Source organism: Macaca mulatta, chromosome 3 (assembly GCF_049350105.2).
Source record: "Macaca mulatta isolate MMU2019108-1 chromosome 3, T2T-MMU8v2.0, whole genome shotgun sequence".
NCBI lineage: Eukaryota > Metazoa > Chordata > Mammalia > Primates > Cercopithecidae > Macaca > Macaca mulatta.
In genome coordinates this window covers 3,428,678-3,453,657 of record NC_133408.1, presented here as the reverse complement: position 1 = coordinate 3,453,657, position 24,980 = coordinate 3,428,678, and the positions used below count along the sequence as shown (strand labels likewise).

The 24,980-nt window shown below is 47.5% G+C and overlaps 1 protein-coding gene across 11 annotated transcripts in view; it reads left to right on the top strand.

Moving 5' to 3' along the window:
• Positions 1-24,228, top strand: part of TRAPPC10 (trafficking protein particle complex subunit 10) — a 99,111-nt gene extending 74,883 nt beyond the window's left edge. For 9 of the 11 annotated variants that reach the window (XM_077995134.1, XM_077995141.1, XM_077995137.1 and 6 more), the window contains 10 exons: positions 2-516; positions 1,658-1,799; positions 4,329-4,487; positions 5,221-5,450; positions 6,966-7,066; positions 9,063-9,189; positions 11,223-11,393; positions 15,453-15,630; positions 20,381-20,575; positions 20,945-24,228. In XM_077995134.1, coding sequence (XP_077851260.1) covers positions 2-516; positions 1,658-1,799; positions 4,329-4,487; positions 5,221-5,450; positions 6,966-7,066; positions 9,063-9,189; positions 11,223-11,393; positions 15,453-15,630; positions 20,381-20,575; positions 20,945-21,183 — 2,057 coding nt within the window. In that variant the 3' untranslated portion in view covers positions 21,184-24,228. 11 annotated transcript variants of the gene reach the window in all.
• The last annotated feature ends 752 nt before the right edge of the window (positions 24,229-24,980 follow it).

The following is a 24,980-nucleotide window of genomic DNA, read 5'->3' as shown; positions in this document are numbered from 1 at the left end:
GGTCATAAGATAGTGCTACCCATGCAGTCCTTTGCACAACTGCGAGATCTCCATTTTGATCCCTCCAATGCCGTGGTCCACGTGGGCGGTGTTCTGTGCATTGAGATAACCATGTACAGCCAGATGCCTGTGCCCGTTCATGTGGAGCAGATTGTGGTCAATGTCCACTTCAGCATTGAGAAAAACAGCTACCGGAAGACTGCGGAGTGGCTTACGAAGCACAAGACGTCCAACGGGATCATTAACTTTCCACCCGAGACCGCACCTTTCCCTGTATCCCAAAACAGTTTGCCCGCCCTGGAGCTGTATGAGATGTTTGAGAGAAGCCCATCTGATAACTCCTTGAACACGACCGGGATTATCTGCAGAAACGTCCACATGCTCCTGAGAAGGCAGGAGAGCAGCTCCTCTCTAGAGATGCCCTCGGGGGTGGCTCTGGAGGAGGGGGCCCACCTGCTGAGGTGCAGCCACGTGACCCTGGAACCAGGGGCCAACCAGATAACCTTCAGGACTCAGGTATGCGTTCAGGGTGGGAACTTGACTTTCAAGTTTGTAAAGAAAAGGGCCATGGAGCTTGCAGGAACTGTCTGGAGTGTGGTGAGAACTGAGTAGAGTCCTTTGTTCTCCTAACCCTGTTTTTGTCTCTATCCTTATACAAAAATACACTGATGTTTTCTTTCGTATCTATACAATTTTCTGACAGTCGATACATTTTGAGTGAAGTTCTTAACGTAGATATTTGTTCTTAGATTAAGTTAGCTTTTTAACTCATTGGATTATTGGATTCAGTTAGCTTTTCCCCCTGCGTATGAAAATATACACCCTCATTTGTTAAAATGAGGTTTCAAGAAGGTGGTACACTTTCCCGCTCAACCTTATTTTCCCTTTGTGGCTGGCTGGGTGTCAAAACTGGTGTTTCTCACCCACTCTAACATGAAGTTTTCTCTGACACAGGATGTCCTGTAAGTTGCACTAACCTAACAGGATTTGGCCTGTGGAAAGTACAGCTGTTTGTCACGCTTTTAGTCTAGAGCAGGGCTTAAATCTCTGCTGAATGTCTCTACTAAATACACCCGTCAAAGAAAATGCCACAGGCCGGCACGGTGGCTCACGCCTGCAATCCCAGCACTTTGGGAGGCCGAGGCGGGCGGATCACGAGGTCAGGAGATCGAGACCATCCTGGCTAACACGGTGAAACCCCGTCTCTACTAAAAATACAAAAAACTAGCCGGGTGTGGTGGCGGGCGCCTGTAGTCCCAGCTACTCGGGAGGCTGAGGCAGGAGAAGAGAGTGAACCCGGGAGGCGGAGCTTGCGGTGAGCCGAGATGGCACCGCTGCACTCCAGCCTGGGCGACAGAGCGAGACTCTGTCTCACAAAAAAAAAAAAGAATGCCACAAATACAGTTTATAAAGTTGAAAATACCTTATTAAAGTTAAATTTAAGCATCAGTTACTCAGAAAATCATGAATTGAGAGATTCTGAGGGCCTTCTGAAGAGGCCCTCAGAGGTTTGGGCACAAGAGCAGGGGGTACAAGAGAGAAGGAAGTACAGGCCTTTCTGTAGTTGAGAGAGAACACAGCACAGCACTACCGCAGGGAGCTCCTAACTACAAAACTGGGCTGACGTGGTTTCAGATGCCTGATGTTTTGACTCTAGGCCAAGGAACCTGGAACATATACACTCAGGCAGCTGTGCGCCTCGGTGGGCTCCGTGTGGTTCGTCCTCCCTCACATCTACCCCATTGTGCAGTACGACGTGTACTCGCAGGAGCCCCAGCTGCACGTGGAGCCGCTGGCTGGTGAGTGGGGTCCCCAGCCCTTCAGGAGGTGCGCTGCAGGGGCGATTCTGAGGAGACCTGCTGAGATGCCAGGCTTCTCGTAGTTTTTAGCCGTGTCTGCCTTTAAGAGGTATTTTGGGTAACATAGTGGGAAATTTGCCTGGGAACTAGCCAACTGCCTCTTTTGTTTATCTGAATATTTGCTTTCCTATAATTACTTTTTCATATTTAATAAACATGGTGTATCTGAAAATAAGAAACGTAGAAGAATTAACTCTGAGAGTGGAAAAAAGAAACTCAAGGTGTTTTTTCTATTGGCTCCCTCAACCTAATCAATCAGTGCAGAGGACTTCTGGACCTAAATGTGCAGGGATTTCCCCCTGCCAGCAAGCAAGCAGTCAGCCCTGCAGCGGGGTCCTGCAATTCTGTTCTGACCCTGTCTACTGGAGCTGGCGTCAGACGTCACAGGGTGAGGGCTCAGTCCCCAAGACAGTCCCCCACTTCCCATGCCAGCTGCCAGCCCAGGGTTCTTTTACTTGTGCTTCTGACCGACTAGCTAGAAATCAGGGCTCCCACAACCCCCTTTCAGGGGTTGAAGAATTTGTTAGAACGGCTCACAGAACTCAGGGAAACACGTTGACTGGATTATTATAAAGGATATAGATGAAGAAGTGCAGAGGATGAGGTATGGGGAAAGGGATGCAGAGCTTCCACGCCCTCCCTGGGTGCCACCCTCCAGGAATCTCCATGTGTTCAGCTGCCCGAAAGCTCTCCAGACCCTGTCCTTTGGTTTTTATGGAAGCAACATTACACAGGCACGATCAGTTACACCACTGGCCACTGATGAGCAAGTCGACCTTCAGCCCCTCTTTCCTCCCTGGAGGTTGGGTGGCACTGCTGAAAGGCCCAACCCTCTAATCCTGCCCTGGTCACTCTGGTGACCAGTCCCCATCTTGAAGCTACCTTGGAGCTGCCAGCCTCCAGTCATCTCATTAGCCTACAAAAAGACATCGCTTTGGAGATTGTGAGGAATTTGGGAGCTAGTGCGCCTGGAAATGGGCTGAAGACCACACGTGTATTTCACAGGGTTACATTAGCCAAGTAGCAGCTCATGTCTACCACGGTTTCATAAGGTGTATATAATTTCCTGCTTAGAAGTACGTCTCAAATGCTAAACACTAGATTTAGTTATGATCTATACTCAGATCCCAGCACATTGGGAGGCCAAGACTTTGAGACCAGCATGGGCAAGCCAGTCGGGGCAGGATGACAAAACCCCGTCTCTACAAAGTTAAAAAATGAAGTAAATTAGCCGGGTGTAGTGATGCGCCATGGCCTCTAGTCCCAGCTGCAGGCTGGAGCCTCAGCTTCCTGACCCAGGAGTTTGAGGCTGCAGGGAGCTGTGATTGCGCCACTGCTCTCCACCCTGGGTAACAGAACAAAACTCCATCTCTTAAAAAAAAAAAAAAGTTTTCCTTTGAAAGGGATGATTAAACTTGTCCATCTGGCATGGCATTTGAGAAATTCAAAGCTATTGTCCTTTCTGATAAGTTCTAAAATTGGAAGGAGTTGCTGTAAACAAATGATTGCAGAACATGTGGCAACTGAACAAGAGTGAGTGAATGTCTCCTTTGTTCAGGCTAGGAACAATTTATTTATTTGCCTGTTTCTTCTATTTGGAAGAAAAAATCACAAAGAGCATTTTTCTGTTATTCCCCCATTCTCCCTATTTTTCCACATTCGTGCCTCTTGCATGGCCACCAGCAAAGGCTGTCAGATGTGGGACACAGCAGTCGGTCTCTCCAGTGATTCTTCCATCGGAACGTTGTGTAGAGAAGCTGAACTTGATTCCTGCAGGGGAGCTGAAGCACCAGGCAGCAGGCCCTGCCCTCCCCATGGCCCAGTGTCTGCAGTGCCAGGCTCATGGCCTGGCTCCTGCTTCCCGCCTAGTGTCCGCTGTCTCTGTCCACTCTACCCCGAGTCCTGGTATCTTGCCTGCCTTCTGCCTTCCCTGCGACAGGATTCTCAGAGGCCTCAGCTCACTCCTGCCCCTCACTGCTGTCTGGGAGTGAGGGGGGCCACCTGACTGCTGACTGTTCTTAACCCAAAAGCCTGTGGCCTGAAGCTGAAAAAGCCAGAGAATGTCTTGAATATTTGAACAACACCAACACAGTCAAGTTTTGTTTACAGTCTTAAGCTTCATTATCTGATTCTCTCCTACTGCTTATTGGCAGGCAAATTTTGTGACCCTCGGAGACATAGTCATGATCATAATCCCTGACTTGCTAAACCCAGATGGGGATAAGACTCCTTGACTCACAGAATTCTTTTTTCCCCAGCAAGGTTCTCCTGCAGCCCTGTGGTCCACATCATTGAGATGAAAAGTTAGGGCAGAAGGGAATGGAAATAGAGGGAATTCATGGAGATCCCAAAGGAGCAAATCTTTCATAGTAAATAAAAGAAACAGAGCCCCTTTTCACCCCATTGTAGGCCCTGACTTGCTGTCTTCTGGTTGGCAGTGGTGCTGAGCCGTGATCTCTTTTCCTTTAGATAGCCTTCTGGCAGGCATTCCTCAGAAAGTCAAGTTCACTGTCACTACCGGCCATTATACGATAAAGAATGGAGACAGCCTGCAGCTGAGCAATGCAGAAGCCATGCTTATTCTGTGCCAGGCGGAGAGCAGGGCCATGGTCTACTCCAACACGAGAGGTGAGGTGCCGACCACCCAGGCCCGAGGAGGACGTCCACCTTGCCCTGCGCTGTGTGGGTGTGAGGGTGAGCCTGGCCTTGCTGCCGTCCTGCTGAGTGCCCCTCAACAGTGTCTGGAGTCAGTGTTCCATAGGAGCACAATAGCCTGGTGCCTGTGCTGGGGTCCCATTTGAGGTGGTAAACCGACAGTGGTTCACACGCTGAGTGGCCAAGCAGTGCTTGCCTGACGGAGGATAGGAGATGTGGCATCACGTTGCACGGCGATGCCTGCCAGACCCTGTCCACCCCAGGCTGGCCCTGCTCCCGAGAAGCAAAAGCAGAGCAGCCCTCGTCGGTGCTGCTGAGAGCCCTGAGCACTCCATCCTCCCAGCCCCAGCCATGAAGAAGGGGAAGGGGAGGACCGTGATCCCCTGGGGGTGGGGGTGGATCTGCAGATGAGACGGAATGGGAGGTGGTCATGCAGGGACATAACGTAGGGCTTGGGTGGGCCCTGTGGGAAATGTCCTTTTCCTGTCTTCAGCTTGTGAGCAATGATGGGTCTGGGCTCCTGCCTGCCGGCTTTTACACTGGGCCGCTCTGTCCTAGGGGCTTTGTTCTTGGGTTTGCCTGCCAGGTGCGCAGGAGCGGGAGAGGTTGAGCGGTGGCCTCACTGCTGGGCCATCACCTGCTGTAAGGAAAAGGACAAGTGAAACCGAGAGAACAGCTTTGAAGTGACTTTTTCTGTCTTTCGCAGAACAGTCTTCTGATGCTGCGCTCCGGATTCAGTCCTCCGACAAGGTCACGAGCATCAGTCTGCCTGTTGCGCCTGCATACCATGTGATCGAATTTGAACTGGAAGTTCTCTCTTTACCTTCAGCCCCAGCACTTGGAGGGGAGAGTGACATGCTGGGGATGGCAGAGCCCCACAGGAAGCATAAGGACAAACAGAAAACTGGCCACTGCATGGTTACCACAGACCACAAAGTGAGTCGGGGCAGTGGAGGAGCTTAGCTTGTGGGGCCTCCCTACCCGCCCACCTGCTGGGAAAGGCGATGTAGTGATGCCTGCTGGTAGCCTGGCTCCTTCCGATTCCTGACGCCCTGGCCGTGTGGTTAGCAGTTCTGTGAATCACCCTTTCTTAGATAAGGGGTGCATTTTTTGCAAGGACAGAGGCAAGCCAGCTCTACCTTTCCCTCTCAGTGCCAGGGGCCACAGGGAGTTCCCTGTAAGAGGTTAGGGCCGGCCTAGGCATGAGGGGCATCAGACTTGGGTCATGTCTATTTGACCAGTGACGAGGCCAGAGGAGGACTGTGTCATGTGTGCCTCGGTGTCTGTCCACTGAAACATCATAAGCTCATCCGGGGAGGAGCTGTCTCGTTTTAGGCTTTGGTGCTGGTACTCACTGACAGTTACTTGCGAAAGATGTGATTTCGGTCCCAGATCCATAGGAAATCAGCTCATGGAATGTGTCACTACATCATGTTACTCAGGGTGTGCCCAAGTCTTGTAGCCCAGAAATCAATCCTGAGGGCTCTAAAACAGGCTGAGGGTCGCAGTAGATGCCCAAGAGCAGTGGGGGAAAAAGGGCAAGGAATGCCATCTTTCCAAAGCACGAAGTTACCAGACAAGTCCACACCTGAAGAAGAATGTTGTAATGTTCAGTTTTTGAAGATACCTGAGGAAGTGTCTTTCCCTTAACTCACACAGACGTTCACCATTCGCGAAGGTAGCGCTCAGCTCAGCAGGAACATGCAGCGCTGGTGGCACCTGTGCTGTGTGCCCGAGTATCCCGCTCTTCCCTAGCACTGGCGGCACCTGTACCGGGTGCCCGAGTATCCCGCTGTTCCCTGGCGCTGGCGGCACCTGTGCCGTGTGCCGTGTTATCCTGCTTTTCCCTGGCATTGGTGGCACGCACGGTGCGTGCTGGGGTATTCACCTCTTCCCTGTGGGGAATAAGGCTTGAGACTTGCTTCATTCCTGCCCTTAAGGGATGTAATATCTTTGTCCTCCCTGTGCCCCTAAACTGATTTGGTTTTCAGTTACATATTCAGCCTCACATGGATTAAATGCTTAGATAACTCATTAAATATGGAGTACTCATTGACTAATGTCATCTGGAAATATATGACTGAAAGCACTGTGTCAAAACCCTGTGCACATTGAAACATGGCACTGTGGTCCTGCGTTTATGGGAGCAGCAGGTGGGTCTGTTGCTTAGGGGACGGCTGTGCTCTTCCGCCATTGAGATGATTCTGGTGACAGGTGCACGTCTTGCCAGTTCTGTGTTCGTTTCTCTTGTCTCTAGACTTAGTGTCCTATTTCTCGTTGGTTTGTGTATGTGTTAGGTAAGGCTTTGCTTCCTGCATAACGAGTGGTGGAAGCCATAATAAAATGACTAGGGTGTGGGCAGGCACTGCAGGTGTATCTGGGCAGCAGTGGTGGTGGCTGTGCTGTCCGTCGGGCGAGTGGTCAGAGAGTGTCTTTGTGCTTCCTCCTCAGGTGTCAATTGACTGCCCGTGGTCCATCTACTCCACGGTCATCGCACTGACCTTCAGTGTTCCCTTCAGGACCACGCACGCCCTGCTGTCTTCAGGAACACGGTAACAGAGACGTGGTGTGCAGGCCCTGGCTGGTTTCCCAGGACTCTTCTAAGCGGAGGTTCCTAATGTTCAAAGCTGGCCTTCGTGATGACAAAGGATGTCTTCTTATGTGACCACAAGGCCATTGTTTGTCTCTTAAAATTACAATTCCCTGGTGTCCTATGACACCCAGTTCATATTCAGATTTTCCCAACTGTCTGAAAATGACCTTTTATAGTTGGTTTGTGTGACTTGGGATCCAAAATCTCCATCAGACCACTAGATCTCTGTTCATCCTTTCTTCCCTGTTTTCAAGCCATCGACTTATTCACACGCAGGCCGGGTTGCCTCTGGAGGCCCACCTTTCTGGATCTGGCTGGATTTGTTTAACTAATTCCCCTGTCCCTGTATCTCTTGTCAGTTGCCTGCAACCTCTAGAACAGGAACTTTTAAGCTCAGCATGAGTGACATTTTGGGCCAGATAACTCTGTTGTAGGGGCTGTCCTGTGTGCTGTAGGGTGTTGAGCAGCACCCCAGGCTCTCCCACGAGATGCCAGTAGCACTCCCCACCCCCAGGTGTGGCAGCCACAGATGTCTGTAGACACTGCCCAGTGTCCTCTGGGTGGGGCGGACTTGCCTCAGTGGAAAACAGCCGCCCTAAAGGCTTGAGTAGACTCCGATTCTGCTTTGAGGCAGGCGGGGCTGTGTGCTTCCTGTTGACTGCATGGGGGGCCCACGGTGTCCAGGTGCCCCACCTTAGTGACGGTGCTAGCATTGATCACTGTGCTCGGGATGCTGGCCTGGCCTCTGCCCGCAACTTTTTATCCATTGACGATGTTTGGATAATTTGGAAACAAAAATGTCAGAACCATGTTTAGAATGGAACATTATACTAGCAGCTTTTCTTCCCCTTCAAATCACAGCAAAGGGAGCTGTAGATATTAATGGTTAAAAACATCAATAATCTCTAAAAGAACCTTATTAAAAAATTTTTCATCTGGGCACGGTGGCTCACGCCTGTAATCCCAGTACTTTGGGAGGCCGAGGCAGGCGGATCACGAGGTCAGGAGTTCAACACCAGCCTGACCAACATAGCAAAACCCCATCTCTACTAAAAATACAAAAATGAGCTGGGCATGGTGGTACGCACCTGTAATCCCAGCTACTCTGGAGACTGAGGCAGGAGAATTGCTTGAACCCGGGAGATGGAGGTTGCATTGAGCCAAGATCGTGCCATTGCACTCCAGCCTGGGCGATAAGAGCAATACTCTGTCTCAAAAAATAATAACTATTATTATTATTTTTCAAAGCTTTGCATGTAATGGAAATGGAGATAAGCCCTGCCTTTCCTCTCTCAATGGAGAGTCTTTACCTCTAATGAGGAGGGCCGCTGCTCTCTCCCTGTGGCTCCCCATAGGCCAGTGAGGGTGACCAGCCATGATCACTTTATAATAAGGCTGGTCAGAAACTATATTCTTTCTTCCATTTCCTCACAGAAATCGCCTCTTTAAAAATGTTTGTTTATTATTATTTGTTATTTTTTTGAGACGGAGTCTCGCCCTGTCACCAGGCTGGAGTGCAGTGGCACGATCTCAGCTCACTGCAACCTCTGCCTCCTGGGTTCAAGCGATTCTCATACCTCAGCCTCCTCAGTAGCTGGGATTACAGAATTACAGACACGTGCCACCAAGTCTGGCTAATTTTTGTATTTTTAATAGAGATGGGGTTTCACCATGTTGGCCAGGATGGTCTCGATCTGACCTCATAATCTGCCCACCTTGGCCTCCCAAAGTGCTGGGATTACAGGCGTGGGCCACCGTGCCCAGCCAAAAAGGTTTATTTTTTTCTGACACTTTTTGGTGTGAAATCTGAAGGAGAAACATATGCAACAACGTAGCTTACTTTGCTTTGCTGCTTTTTTGATTCCCTAGACAGAGAGGGTCTCCTTAACAAAGCTAAGATATATTTAATAAAGTTCTTACATATCAAAATAATACTTCTTGTTTTTCCGCTTTAGGAAATATGTTCAAGTTTGTGTCCAGAATTTGTCAGAACTTGACTTTCAGCTGTCAGATAGTTATCTTGTAGATACCAGTGATAGTACCGACCTGCAACTAGTACCACTGAACACGCAGTCCCAGCAGGTAAACATTGTGTAGACCTGAGCATAACTTCTCAACAGAGAACCGGAGTGTACGGAAATGATGTAGTATGTGTTGCGATCGAGCCTTTAGATAGAACAGCTGCACTGCTGATGAGTAAAGGCTCCTGTGCAGCTCCTCCGGCTGCCCTGAGGCTGGATCGGGGCTTGCTGCTGAGTAAGTGGGTGGCTGGATGGATGAATTCTTCTTTTTAGAAGAATTAAATCTGAAACTGGTCCCACTGTATGCATAGATGTGTGCAGGTACAAGCTTCTGTTTGAACGCACTGTTGATTGCATGGGCACTGCTCCACTCTGCCTGGAGCGTGATGCCTGCCAGTGCCAGAGCGATGGTGCCCGACACGTCGGTGCCTTTGTAAAAGAGCCATGCTCGTGCCTGCATCTGGACCTTGCTTTTTCTGTTTATGCCTCCCTGCCTGGCTGAATCTTGACCTTGCTTTTTCTGTTGATTTTTCACATATGTTTTTAGGCAGTAAATGCTGAGTGTTTAGAGCTCGAAGGCTTTCTTAATGTATGTCTGAATCTTCAGCATTTTCAAAGGATTCTCCCCCACTAATCCGTTAGCTCTTTCAGATAGTCCTGGAGCTTGACACTGTGCTTTTAGGTGTGGACTCTACATGTAATAGCAGTGTTCAACCCATACATCAGGTTGTGCTGGTTCCTAAAATAATTTAAATATAAAATAATTGGCTGGATGTAAAGACTTACTTTTTATTTTGTTTTTTAAATTTTTATTTATCTTTTTTTGAGATGGAGTTTCGCTCTTGTCACCCAGCCTGGAATGCAATCGTGTGATCTTGCCTCACTGCAACCTCTGCCTCCTGGGTTCAAGCAATTCTTCTGTCTCAGCCTCCCGACTAGCTGTGATTACAGGCGCCTGCCAACACACCCAGCTAATTTTGTATTTTTAATAGAGCCGTGGTTTCACCATGTTGGTCAGGCTGGTCTTGAACTGCTGACCTCAGGTGAACCACCCACCTTGGCCTCCTAAAGTGTTGGGATTACAGCCATGAGCCACCACCTCTAGCCAAGATGTACTTTTTAATTAATTGATGATATATTCCCCTGTTTTGGAGCTGCATGGGATATGCTATATATTAATTAATATCCATTAATATCCTTTGGGCATGGTGACTCACACCTGTGATTCCAACATTTTGGAAGGCCCAGGTGGGTGGATCACTTGAGCTCAGGAGTTTGAGATCAGGCTGAGCAACATAGCAAACCCCATCTCTACAAATACAAAAATTAGTCAGGCATGGTGGCACACACTTGTATTCCCAGCTACCCAGGAAGCTGAGGTGAGAAGATCTCTTGAACCTGGGAGGTTGGGCTGCAGTGAGCTGTGATCACGCCATGGCACTCCAGCCTGGGTGACAGAGTGAGACCCTGTCTCTAAAAAAAGGGGAAAAAAAAATTGATGGGGCGCGGTGGCTCACACCTGTAATCCAAGCACTTTGGGAGGCCGAGGCAGGTGGATTGCCTGAGCTCAGGAATTCAAGACCCTCTTGGGCAACACGGGGAAACCCCATCCCTACTAAAATAAAAAAAAAAGTTAGCTGGGCATGGTGGCATGCTTCTGTAATCCCAGCTACTCGGGAGGCCGACACAGGAGAATCACTTGAACCCAGGAGGCAGAAGTTGCAGTGAGCCGAGATCATGTCACTGCACTCCAGCCTGGGCGACAGAGGGAGACTCCGTTTCAAAAAGAAAAAAAAAAAAAAATTAAGCTACTTTTTAATGATCTCATATGATATAAAACTTATGGAATCATAAAAAATTAAAGATTTACCAATTTTGTACAATCTTCTGCTGGGACAAGGCCAGGCAAAGGGAGTTAGGGCAGGGACAGGTGCTGTGGGGCCTAAAGCAGCGTGCACAGGCGTGCTGTGAGGCAGAGGCCTGCCCATGGTGTCTGCTCAGCACCCTTCGCATGGCATGTGTTTCGCTGCAGTGTCTGTGTTGTCTTTGCGGTTATGGTGCTGTGTGAACAGTGACCCCCGACTCTCTTTCCAGCCCATCTACAGCAAGCAGTCGGTGTTCTTCGTCTGGGAACTCAAGTGGACAGAAGAGCCTCCCCCTTCTCTGCATTGCCGGTTCTCTGTTGGATTTTCCCCAGCTTCTGAGGAACAGCTGTCTATCTCCTTAAAGCCGTATACTTATGAATTTAAAGTGGAAAATTTTTTTGTAAGTGATGTATTATTTTGGGAGGGTGGGGTGGAAAAATGAAAGATGGCATTATGTTCTTTATAATCTGAAGAACTGAATAGACAGCTTCTGCCAACATAATGAAGGAGCAGCTGGAGAAAAACAGTTGCTAGGGTAGTTGAATCATCGACTATCTTTATTTTAGAACCCCAGGTCCTTCTCAAGTGACACATCTGAGATGCCCACACTCCTGGGGGCATCTCTGAGAGGAGTGTTTGTCATTTGGAAGGCCCAAATACTCCTTTTTTCTTCTTTTTCCCTTTCTCATGTTGACTTAGTAACTCCCTGGAAATATTTCTTGGAGTCATTTCATCTTCGGGGGCATTGCTTTCTAAGGCATATCTCTAGTTTTTCAAAGAAAAGCTGAAAACTTGCTAGCTGAATATTGTGAAGATTTTCTTAGAACTTGTGCATCATGTTTTAGAAGCCAATTTGAGTGTGGAATGAAGTGTAGCCTTGAGCTAGGTGAGTAGATAGAGGTGTGTGCTGTGTTCCTTTAGGGAGATTATTCGACTTAATGTTTTACAATTTTGTGATACTTCCTTTTCTTCTCTTTACTGTTTGAAATTGTCAAACCATGTTGATTTGAAGTGTTTGTCTTTATAGTTTTGATATTAGCAGTTTTTTTCTATCTTCTTCCAAACAAGACAAATTGTTTTGACCTTCATGTTTTATATAATGCCTTATTTAATACATTTAAATGAATAAATAAAATCACAAATTATTAAATAATAATATATAATAATAATTTATATATAAATAATTTATTTATTTATGAGACAGGGTCTTACTCTGTCCCCCAGGCTGCAGTGCAGTGGCACAATCATAGCTCACTGCAGCCTGGACCTTCTGGGCTCATGATCTTCCCACCTCAGCCTGCCGAGCAGCTGGGACCACAGGCATGTGTCACCACACCTGGCTCATGATTTTTCTTTTTATTTATTTATTTTTCTGAGACAGAGTTTTGCTCTTGTTGCCAGGCTTGAGTGCAATGGCACGATCTCAGCTCACTGCAACCTCTGCCTCCCAGGTGCAAGCAATTCTCCTGCCTCAGCCTCCCGAGTAGCTGGATTACAGGCATGCACCACCACACCCAGCTAATTTTTTGCATTTTTAGTAGAGACGGGCTTTCTCTATGTTGGTCAGGCTGGTCTCAAACTCCCAACCTGAGGTGATCCACCTGCCTTGGCCTCCCAAAGTGCTGGGATTATAGATGTGAGCCACTGCGCCCAGCCAAAGTACAGGTTTTTTCTGTTTTTGTTTTTGTTTTTTTGAGACAGAGTCTTGCTCTGTCTCCCAGGCTGGAGTGCAGTGATGTAATCTTGGCTCACTGCACCCTCCACCCCTCTAGGTTTAAGCAGTTCTCTGCCTCAGCCTCCGGAGTAGCTGGGATTACAGGCGCGTGCCACCATGCCTGGCTAATTTTTTGTATTTTTAGTAGAGACGAGGTTTCACCATCTTGGCCAGGCTGGTCTTGAACTCCTGACCTCGTGATCCACCCACCTTGGCCTCCCAAAGTGCTCGGATTACAGGCGTGAGCCACCATGCTCGGCCCAAAGTATGGGTTTTTATGGGACCATATCTATTCAATTCTCCTGGTAAAGACCTGAGTGGAATTTCTGGGTCATATGGGTAACTCTATGGTTAGCTTTTTGAGCAACTGCCAAACTTTTTCCAGAGGGCTCTACATTCCCACCAGCAACATAGTGGATTCCAGCTGGGACCCAGAGAGTCCCAGCTTCTGTGTGTCCTGCCAGCACTTGTCTCACTGTGTTTTTGGTTGTGGCCGTTCCAGTTGGCAGGCGTTTTCCCAGTGGCTAGTGATGTTGTGCTGCTTCTCTTGGGCATGTGGTCCATTTTTCTGCCGCCTTTGGAAGGATGTCTGTTCAACTCCTTTCCCCATGTTTAAATAGGGTTATTTGTTTTTTATTATTGAATTGTAAATTCTTTATATATCCTAGGTACCAGGTCCTTACGTATGATTTGCAAATATTTTCTTCCATTTGTTGTCCTTTGAAGCACAAAAGTTTTAAATTTTGATGAAATCCAATTCAACTCTCTGTTTTATTGCTTGAATTTTTTGCTTTGGACCTAGAAAATCATTGCCTTTGGTCAAAAAGATTTTCTCCTGCATTTTCTTCCAAGATGTTCGTAATTTCAGCACTTATATTTAGGTCTGTGATCTACTTTGACTTAATTTTTGTGTATGGTAAGAGGTAGGGTCCAAATTTGTTCTTTTCAAGTGACCCATCAGGTGTCCCTATCCCATCTGTCATAATGATGCTTTCCTCCCTGTGGGGTGACCCTGGCCTCGCTGTCAGAGACCAGCTGGCCGTAAGTGCTCGCGTGTCGCTTTGAAGAGGCTCCGCAGTTCTGGTCACTGTGCCTGAGCTCCAGGTGCTGCCAGGTGAGGCCCCTGCTACTCACCCTGCGCTGTGCTTTCCCCCAGCCACTCTCCTTCCCAGATGCAGCTGAGAGCAATGTTCAGGCACACGCAGGTCTCAGCACACCCCACTTTGTCCTACTGCAACTCTGGGTGTCCTTCAAGCCCTTAGGCAAGTCTGCATTCTTTGCTGGATTCAGAAACATTCACACTGTGCTCCAGCCAGAAGCTTCTCAGGAGGAGGTATTTCAGGGGCCTCTAGCACAGCATTCCACTGCTTCAGTTCCCAGGACCTACGGGTATCCGGGCCCACGGCTGGCATTTTTGCATCTGTGTATTTGGGATCTTTTCTGCCCTGTGGCTCGAGAACATCAGGAAGTCCCAGCATGGCCCCTGTTGAGACTGGTGGGAGTTTGTCCCATGTCCAAACAGAGGTAATTGGGGATTTGGTAGGAGATCACCTAGAAAGGCCACGCTCAGGACTGCTGTTTAGGCTGTGAACTCCCAGCAGACGACTTCATCTTGGCTTCAGACTCCAGACAGACACTTCTTAATATACTGAAATATCTTCTTTGAACGTTTTACAATGCCAATAGAACACTTTTAAGTCAAGTTATACTGTATTACACACATGCACGCATGTGCACACACCCGCTTCCCTTCAGAAGTGGAGCTGCGCGAGCCCTTTTTCATCTTTGCGGTGGCGGATGAGTTGTGATTGTTCGCCATGGGTGGTGGTAGAATGTTAAGCATATTTGAATAACCACTGAGAATAGGTTGATTATGGAAAGAAAACATGGACAAAGCAGATTATGGACTGAATTGGGTTATACCAAGGAATTCCTGTTGCTTTTGCTAGTTGTAATAATAGCTTTGTGTTTTGGTAAGAAAAAGGCCTTAGTGTTTAGTAATGCATACTGAAGTAGATGGGGCAAAATAACAGGTTGTCTGAAATTTGCTTTATTTTTTTATCTGATTATTATTTTTTTTTGAGACAGTCTTGCTCTGTCACCCAGGTTGCAGTGCAGTGGCGTGATCTCAGCTCACTGCAGCCTTTGCCTCCTGGGTTCAAGGGAGTCTCCTGCTAAGTAATCCAAGTAGCTGGGATTACAGGCACCTACCACTGTACCCGGCTAATTTTTGTATTTTTAGTAGAGATGGGATTTCACCACGTTGGGCAGGCTGGTCTCAAACTCCTGGCCTCAATTAATCTGCCCACCTCGGCCTCCCAAAGTGCTGGTATTACAGGCGTGAGCCACCATGCCTGGCCTGAAATTCGCTTTAAATTACCTCAGGCAAATACAGAAATGTACATGGCTCGATCGGTGATGCTGAGGCATCAACATGCTGAGATCTTGGGATCCGGGTGATAGGCAGCGGGAGGGTCGCTGTGCTAGCCTTTCTTCCTGCAGTTGGAAATATTCATAATTTGAAGAAGGATGTTAAGGTTGGGGGTGTAGGACTTCCGAAAACATTGCATCTCCCATGAGAATTATTGAGAGTGAGTGGCCACAGTTGCTCTAAGGCCAGCCGAGCAGATAAGTGTCTTTCCTCAGCTCTCCAGGGTCTGCGGGCAGCTCTTCTTTTGCCTCTAGTTGCATTTCTTGAGAACTGTTAGATACATTTCCTTTCTTTTCTCTCCCTTTCCTGCCCAGACATTATACAATGTGAAGGCTGAGATCTTTCCCCCTTCGGGAATGGAGTACTGCAGAACAGGCTCCCTCTGCTCCCTGGAGGTATTGATCACGAGGCTCTCAGACCTCTTGGAGGTGGATAAGGATGAAGCACTGACCGAATCTGATGAGCATTTTTCGACAAAGCTTATGTATGAAGGTAGGTGGTCTCAAACCCATGGGCTGAAGCAGTCCTCCCGCCTTGGCCTCCCAGAGTATTGGGATTACAGGTGTGAGGCACTGCACCCGGCCTCTCTTGCATGTTGAGTGGTTCTTTTACCCAGGCATCATAGCATGACACCCTGTGCCATTAGTCACGTGAGAAGCATAGCTTCCTGAGTTGTGCAGATCTTCCAAATGGGGGCACCTTTCGTTTGACAATATTTTTTTAAAATCTGCATTTGTGATCTCTCAGGGAGAGCTTGGAGCATCAGGACTCTTTTAAGCTCACAGCGGCAAGTGTAAGTTTTCCAAAATTCTGATTTTTGCTCAGTCTTAGATGGCATCATTGGCAGCAAATACTCATGTTGTTTTCTTCGAAGTGACAGGCTTACATCATTCATTTTTCATCAAACGTCTGCCAAATACCCAACACTGAATAACTAGCTTCCCCAGCACTCTTGCAAGTGGAAAGGGTGTTCTGTGAAAACAGCAGCTATTTCGGCTCACAGCACTGAGCGCTCCCCACGTGCTTTCCCTGAGCCAGCTGTCATTCTGCAGCAGAGACCGGGAGAATGTCAAGAACACAAGCACTCAAGAATGGAAATAATTCAAACGTCCTTCAGCTTGAGAGTGGTTAAACAAACTGGCACATCTGATTCCTCCTCAGCAATGAAACAGAAGGGACTGTTGACTCACACAGTGCTGTGGTTGGATCTCAAGGGCATTGTACTAAGAAAAAGCCAGTTCTATAAGGAGGTGTACTGTGTGATTCCATTTCTAAATGACACCCTCAAAATGCCAGCCGCAGAGGGAGGGCGGGTCAGTGTTGCACAGAGCAGCAGGAGGCAGCAGGAGGCCGTCCTCTGTGGTAATGGAGAGTACTTGGCCAGGGCCGCTGTGGTGGTACAAGAATCTACACATGTGACAAATGCCATAGAATTAGACCCAAAGAATGCCTGTGAAAGGTGCTGAAATCCAGTGGGGTTTGCAGCCTGATTCATTCTGTAGTGAAATCTAGTGAGGTCTACATTCTGGTTCACTCCATATTGAAATCCAGTGGGGTCTGCAGCCTGGTTCAGTCTAGTGAAATCCAGTGGGGTCTGCAGCCTGGTTCACTCAGTAGTGAAATCCAGTGGGGTCTGCAGCCTGGTTCACTCAGTAGTGAAATCCAGTGGGGTCTGCAGCCTGGTTCACTCAGTAGTGAAATCCAGTGGGGTCTGCAGCCTGGTTCACTCTAGTGAAATCCAGCGGGGTCTGCAGCCTGGTTCACTCTAGTGAAATCCAGTGGGGTCTACAGCCTGGTTCACTCAGTAGTGAAACCCAGTGAGGTCTGCAGCCTGGTTCATTCTGTAGTGAAATCCAGTGAGGTTTACAGCCCGGTTCACTCTGTAGTGAAATCCAGTGAGGTTTACAGCCTGGTTCACTCAGTAGTGAAATCCAGTGAGGTCTGCAGCCTGGTTCATTCTGTAGTGAAATCCAGTGAGGTCTGCAGCCTGGTTCATTCTGTAGTGAAATCCAGTGGGGTTTACAGCCCGGTTCACTCTGTAGTGAAATCCAGTGGGGTCTGCAGCCTGGGTCACTGTATGGTACCAATGTCAGCTTCCTGTGTTACATGAGATGGCATAGTTGGGTGAAGCTGGTGATGAAGGTAGGTGACCCCTCTACTATTTTTACAACTTCTTGTGAGTCTATAAACATTTCACAATTAAAAAACCAAAAAAGTGTACTCAGGAGCTGAATTTAATAAAATGAACACTTTTGACTACTTTGTGAAGCGTGGCATTTTGTTTTGGTTTTCTGCTGTGAGTTCATGGCAGTGATCTGGCTCCTGAGTTCACGCCATTGTGGTTGCCCCAGCAGCACCGAGGTCAGCAGCGTGGAAAGGCAGCAGTGTGAAAGCTATGAGCTTGTGGGTGCCCTGAGAGCCACACTCTGAGAACCGTCACTCCATTGCCTTCCTCCGGACACTCCTAGGTCCTCTGTGTGTCCTGTAGTAGCCCCTGCCCTCAAAGGTCCGCCATTCCCACCTACAGAATGTCCATCTCCCTGAGCCCTTCTCTGCTGCTCATGGCCTTCTGGTCACTCACTCCCCCTGGGCGGTTGCTCAGTGTCCTCATGATGGGAAGCTGTGACCTCTTTGCCAGGCCAACTACTACTGGATGGCAAGGATCCTGTCTTGCTTACTTTCATATCTCCAGGGCTGGTCCCAGTGAATGATCACTTAGGTGTTTGAATTGCATTGAATTACATGAAGGTTGTTTTAATAATGAATGTTAATAATAACACCTGCCATATATTAAGACACTACCATGTCCGAGGAGTGGGACTAAATGCTTTACATACAAGGGTTCTTCAAACAAATCACGGAAGATACATTATGAAAAAACTATGCATGGATTTCAACACTTTTTGCACCAAAATAAGCTCCTCCTCACTGAGCAGGATCTAGTTTGAGGCACTAAGAAGGATGAGACATCAGTTTAAAAGAGCCCCATCAGAGCAACATGAATTCTGCTAAAATTAAATCAGGAACCAACACTGGCCGGGCGCGGTGGCTCACGCCTATAATCCCAGCACTTTGGGCAGCCGAGGCGGGCGGATCACCTGAGGTCAGGAGTTTGAGACCAGCCTGGCCAATATGGTGAAACTCCGTCTCTACTAAAAATACAAAAAACTAGCCGGGTGTGGTGGCGTGCACCTGTAATCCCAGCTACTTGGGAGGCTGAGGCAGGAGAATCGCCTGAACCCAGGAGGTGGAGGTTGCAGCCAACCGAGATTGCGCCATTGCATTCCAGCCTGGGCAACAAGAGAGAAACTTTGCCTAAAAAAAACAAAAAAAAAACAAAAAAACAAAAACCCATCAAATTTATGGTGAAGCTTGGGTGGAAGAATGGTGAAATCATTGATGCTTTATGAAAAGTATGAAATTCTTTGGATAATGCCCCAAAGAGTTAAGTAGTTTGCAAATGGATATCTTGTTTTAAGAAGGGACGAGATGATGCTGAAGATTAAGGCCACAGCAAGCAGACCATCCACATCCATTGTCAAGGAAAAAATTCACCTTGTTCATGCTCTAATTGGAGAGAACTGACAACAGCAGAAATGAGAGCCAACACCGCAGACATCTCAACTGGTTCAGCTTACGCAATTAGGACAGAAAGGTGAGCAAACGTTCCACTCAGTGGGTGCCAAAACCCTAACACCCAGGTCCGCGGCCGACCAGAGCAGAGCTTCCCATGGAAACTTCAAACACATGGGATCAAGATCCTGAAGCATTTACTCAAAGAACTTTAACAGGAGATGCAGTGTGGCCTTCCCAGTACCATTCTGAAGACAAAGCAGACACGGCAATGGCTACCAAGAGGTGGGGTTGCCCAGCCAGAGCAGAAGCAGACCGGTCAAGAGCAGAGGCCACAGCAATAGGTTTTTGGGATACTCAAGGCCTTGTGCTTATTGACTTCCTGGAGAGTCAAAGGACAACAGCATCTGTGTATTATGAGAGTGTTTTGAGGAAGATAGCAAGAGCTTTGGTAGAAAAACCCCTGGGGAAGCTTCACCAGAGAGTCCTCCTCCACCACGACAAAGCTCCTGCTCATTCCTCCAACGAGCCCAACTTTGCGAGGGTTTCTATTGGAAATCATGAGGCATCCACCTTATGGGCCTGATTTGGCTCCTTCTGACTTATTTTGTTTCCTGATCTTAAAAAGTCTTTAAAAGGCACCCATTTTTATTCGGCTAATAATGTAGAAAAAGACTGCCTTGACATGGCTAAATTCTCAGGCCTCCCAGTTCTTCAGGGATGGACTAAATGGCATTGTAAGCAATGGCATCATTGCTTACAAACATGTCTTGACTTGAGTGGGGCTTATGTTGAGACATAAAGCTTATATTTTCTATTTGCATCTTTGGATTCTTTTTTTTTGAGACGGAGTCTTGCTCAGTCGCCCAGGCTGGAGTGCAGTGGCGCAATCTTGGCTTACTGTAAGCTCTGCCTCCCAGGTTCACGCCATTCTCTTGCCTCAGCCTCCCGTGTAGCTGGGACTACAGGCGCCCGCCACCGCACCCGGCTATTTTTTTGTATTTTTATTAGAGACGGGATTTCACCGTGTTCGCCAGGATGGTCTCGATCTCCTGACCTCGTGATCCTCCTGTCTCGGCCTCCCAAAGTGCTGGGATTACAGGCGTGAGCCACTGCGCCCGGCCTGGATTCCCTTTTTGCGTGAACTTTTTGTAGTTCCCTCATACATATTCTCTTTCCATCCTTAAAAAGCAGCTCTGTGAGGCTGGTGGTGGTCTCACCAGTATACAGAGGTCATTGAGCCTGGAGGCCTTGGGATGCTCTTCTGAGTGGCAGAGTTGGCTTCAGACCCAGTGGTCTTGGAGACTGTCACTTACCAGACAGAACTCATTTAACTGCCAAAGTAACCATACTTTGGAAGATGACACAAAAATTTGATATCAAAATTAATTCATTTATTAACCTCACAGGAAAAATGCCGTTTTCTGTACACGTCCAGCATAATTCATTCTAATCCAGAACGAATTGAAGTTGGACTCAGTGAAATAGGTGTTGTCACCGTGAAAGTGCATGGCTGTATCTTCAGGTGCAGCTACAAGGCACTGGGCTCTGTGTCTGTGGTGTTTTGTCAGACACCGTTGGGTGAGAAGATTGGGTAACGATGGCTGAGACTCTCGCCCGAGTACTTGAAGGCCCATCCTGGGTGACACAGCGTTTCCTCTCGTTTCAGTTGTCGACAACAGTAGCAATTGGGCAGTGTGTGGGAAAAGCTGCGGTGTCATCTCCATGCCAGTGGCTGCTCGGGCCACTCACAGGGTCCACATGGAAGTAATGCCACTCTTCGCGGGGTATCTCCCTCTGCCCGACGTCAGGCTGTTCAAGTACCTCCCCCATCATTCTGCGCACTCCTCCCAACTGGACGCTGGTAAGGACTTTTTAAGAAAAAGTTTACCTTCAGTATTCGAGCAGGTGATTACTTTGTGCGAGAGCTAATAAGCTTGTGAGTGAGCAGGTTTGAGAACTAGCGGCATGTTTTCAGTGCCAAAGCTTGTGAGTGAGCGGGTTTGAGAACAAGCGGCATGTTTTCAGTGCCAGTAGAAACTGGTACCAGAAGCCTCGTCTGCTGTTAGAATCTCAGGCACCGGCTCTGAAACTAAGCCTCTGTGCGCAGAGTGCTCTGTAAAGGGGCAGCGTCGGGTGGCATTCTGCATGTTCAGCCTGGCTCCATGTGGCTTTGCCAGTCCCCAGGTGAGTGTGGACCCAGCTTGGGTCTAACTTCCTGTGTGTTTTGCAGACAGCTGGATAGAAAACGACAGCCTGTCAGTAGACAAGCATGGGGACGACCAGCCAGACAGCAGCAGCCTCAAGAGCAGGGGCAGTGTGCACTCGGCCTGCAGCAGCGAGCACAAAGGCCTGCCCATGCCCCGGCTGCAGGCACTGCCGGCCGGCCAGGTCTTCAACTCCAGCTCAGGCACGCAAGTCCTGGTCATCCCCAGCCAAGATGACCACGTCCTGGAAGTCAGTGTAACATGACAGCGCTGGGGTGAACACATGCCACGGCCCAGCTAGGAGTGCACTTTATGGGACTGTGACTGGACTCTTCTCCGTTCTGGCTCCAGCCAGACCTTCAGTGGTCCTGCCTGGCTGTGGGGACATCAGAGAGCGTCATCATGCAGCTGGCCAGCCGAGTTCTGTTGTTTTCATGCCGCCTGTGATCTCAGATTCCTGCTTTTCTCACCCCGTCCCCATGCTGGTGTCCCACGCCACTTACTCAGAGCTCCAGCCTCCCTCCCCTACCTCACACACTGCTCATGAAAGTCTCCGCCCATGCTGTCTGCACGAAGCAGCCTCTGTCTGCTGGCTCTTCGTGGAAGGCCATTTGTCTTTCAGGTAGACACTCAGCAGGCCTTGCATTCTTAGTGACATGTGTGTGCCTTTCTGGTCACACAGCTGCCCAGGTTCCTGATCGGAGTGGATTTGTGTCCCCTAAGGGGTAAAACAGCCGTTTACCGCAGATCCTCTCGTTGTGCTTTTCTAGAGTAACACCCTTCTAGGGGAGGTGGGTGGGGGGAGGGAGGGATCATAACCCCTTCTGTGCCTTGGGATGCCGGAGCTGGGGGACCTGGAGGCCCATCAGCCGGAGCCACGTGAAAGGTACTGAAGAAAGCTGAGACCCGGCTGTGAGGAACTCCTCGGCGGTGAGGTGGTTTAGGGATAAATGTTTCTGGAACCCTGTGGTCCCCCATAATGTTGATAGAATATCATATGCACTGGGAGTTAAATATGTATTTAATTTAATGATTATTATATATGTGGGGGTTAATACGTTTTTCTGTCCCTTTAAAGTCTTTACATGTAATTGTAGCTGTATAATCATTATTTTTCTTTTGCACCTTAAGTCTTAGAAATTAAGATGTTCCATCGTGAGGATGAGAGAGGTCCTCAGTGTGTTTTTAGTCTGGTTGTAGGGAAGGACTCAAGTCCTGGAATGTCCTCCGCTGGTCTACTGAGTTGCAGTCACACTGTTCCAATGGATTATTTGCTTTCGGTTGTAAATTTTATTGTACATATGGTTGATTTATTATTTTTAAAAATACAGACTAACTGATGTAATGTTTATGTGTAAGTTGCACCAAAAATCAAGGACAAAAATAAGTGTGTTTGTTTTTACAGGTGTGAAAGTCACAGCTTGTAAATAAGTGTTGTACGTATTAAACCTTTTCCAGCTCTCCAAAGCGATGTATTTTTGTACATATGAAATAGTACTCTTAATTTCCTGGGCAAGCGTGCTTGGAATTGAACTTGACAAGATTAGCGCAAGCAGATAGAATTGGGTCCAGCAGCGGGTGGCCCTCGTGTGAATCCCCGTGGATGTGCAAGTCGTGGAGAGAAGGAGCACCGGGTTCCTGCCCAGCACGGTGCTTGCGGGAGGCAGTGGGGCGTGGGAGGAAGGAGGCAAAGACTGGGGAAACGCGACAGCTGTCATTTCCAGTATTCTCTGTGTTGTCTTTTAGCTCATTGAATAAATAAAGGTGACGTGATTTTTTTTCCCTTCTACGTCTTTTTCATTTGTAGAAATTGGAGACGTGTAAAGAAGATAAATAATTGTGTATTTAAACTTCCCAGAAATTTATCTTCTTCATGTGCAGTTTAACAAACTTGGTCAAACTAGTTAGCAAATTAGAACTTCAGAATCTAATGATAGTTTAGGGTTTCTAAAATAAGGATTTTTTATCATAAAAATTGACGATTGCCCTGCATTTCTACCAAGTCCTGTGAATAAAGAGATGGGAGATTTGATTCTGTCAGAAGAGCCTGTAATCCGTGTTGTCAGCCTGGGAGCCTTCCCTAGTCTATAATGTAGCTTTCCTTCTTACCCTTTCTCTCTTACCTTCTGGAAGAGGGAATGTGATTAAATGTTTTATTTATTACTCTCTGATTTTCTTGTATCTAGTTCTACTCCCAGGATGAAATTATCCAACTTCGTATATATTTAGAGGAAGAAAGTGAAGAGGAAATTTAAAATGTTTACAGCGCTTTCTTATTGCCTGAAGATGGAATGAAATCAAATTTATCAGTTTTTCCCCCTAATTACCCAAAAGATCTTTTGCAAACTATGTTACATGAATGCTTCTGCCTCTTTAAGACAAAGAAGAATGTTACCCAAAATTGTCATTTTTTTCTTAATGTTTATCATAAAAGTCCTAAAAGAGTAACTGTAATTGGATTTTTATTGTTTTATGTAAAGTAAGGTCTATGTATTTGAGACAAGCTGGTTTTGTTGATAAAGACAAGAGATGTTAAATAATTGTGAAGCCAGATATACAATGTGTATCTAAAAAGCAAGGAATTTGCAGCTGTTTTACAAATATCTGTGGAACATGTAAATACTGTCAAATGGAAAATAAAATAAGTTATAATTTTTGTGAATTTCATGGGATGTCCTATGATTGGAAAAATTATAACTCTTCTGATTCTAATGTGGAAATTGTTGTATTTAATCAGAAAATGATTTTACCTACAACAGTTCCATTGTCAGCACAGCCCAGGAGGGTCAGATTCCTGTATTAATTACTCTTAGTGGAGACGCTAGATATCCCATACAGAATTAGCAGAAAAAATACAGGCTTCTATTCAAATTTTCTTTAGTGCTTAAAATTAAGTTTTAAAATGAAGTCAGACACTCCAGGTTTGTATATAAAATGAAAAGCTATACTACTTTTTATAAAAGGGCAAACTGGGCTGATCTAAATGTTTTACTCTCAACTGTGTTCTTTAAATCCTACCTGGTTTTTAAATTTTATTTTTCATGAAAATACTCCTTTCTCTACATTTATTCATCCTTTATACATCAGGCTGTAAGACCCCCAAGCATTAATACAATGTGTTGGGATTTTGTGACTGGAAAAGGTGACAAGTTGGTGACTTTGACACTGCAGGTATTAATTCCATTTTCATGGTTTACTATGAAAAGTCATTTTTCATATTATGTAATATATTGTTAGATTAAAACCACTGTATTAAGACTGTTTAAAATGTAAGCATTGTAATTCTGAAAATACACATTTTAAGAAGAAACTGCTGTTTTGCACTGGATCTTTTGCTGCGACACGGTGTGACAACAGTATGTAATGTGAAGATTTTCTTGTTTTACCTCTCTAGTTCTTGTTCCTGACTCTTGACATAGATTATTTGCTTTTTGGGAAGCATTCGGATTTTTTTTTTTTTTTTTTCTTTCTGAGACAGTCTTGCTGTGTTGCCCAGGCTGGAGTGCCATGGCGCGATCTCTGCTCACTGCAAACTCCACCTCCCAGGTTCAAGCCATTCTCCTGCCTCAGCCTCCCGAGTAGCTGGGACTACAGGCATGCATGCGCCTCATTTTTGTACTTTAGTAGAGACCGTGTTTCACCATGTTGGCCAGGCTAGTCTGGAACTGCCGACCTCAGGTCATCCACCCTCCTCAGTCTCTCAGGCGTGAGCCACCGCACCGGCCAGCATTCGGGACTTTATTCATAATTCCTTACCCGGTAGCTCACAAGAACGAAGACATTTGGGTGTGCAGGGCTCTGGGATGTTGTGGACGCTGCTGTGCCAGGCTGGGCCTCCGTGCGGAGAGTGCCCTGCAGCGTGGCTCCGGGGTGTGGGCGGGGCCCGGAGAAGGCCCCGCCTCGGGAGGGGTTGGGCCGCTTGCGTTCAAACTCCGCTTCGGAGCCGGGCGAGGGCGAGGAGGCTCCTCCGGCCTCCTGGGGCGCTGCGGCCTGTGGTGCGCGGCCCCGCCCCGGAAGCGCGCGCTGTGGGCGGTGCGCGCCGTCTCTTCCCGGAAGTGCGTG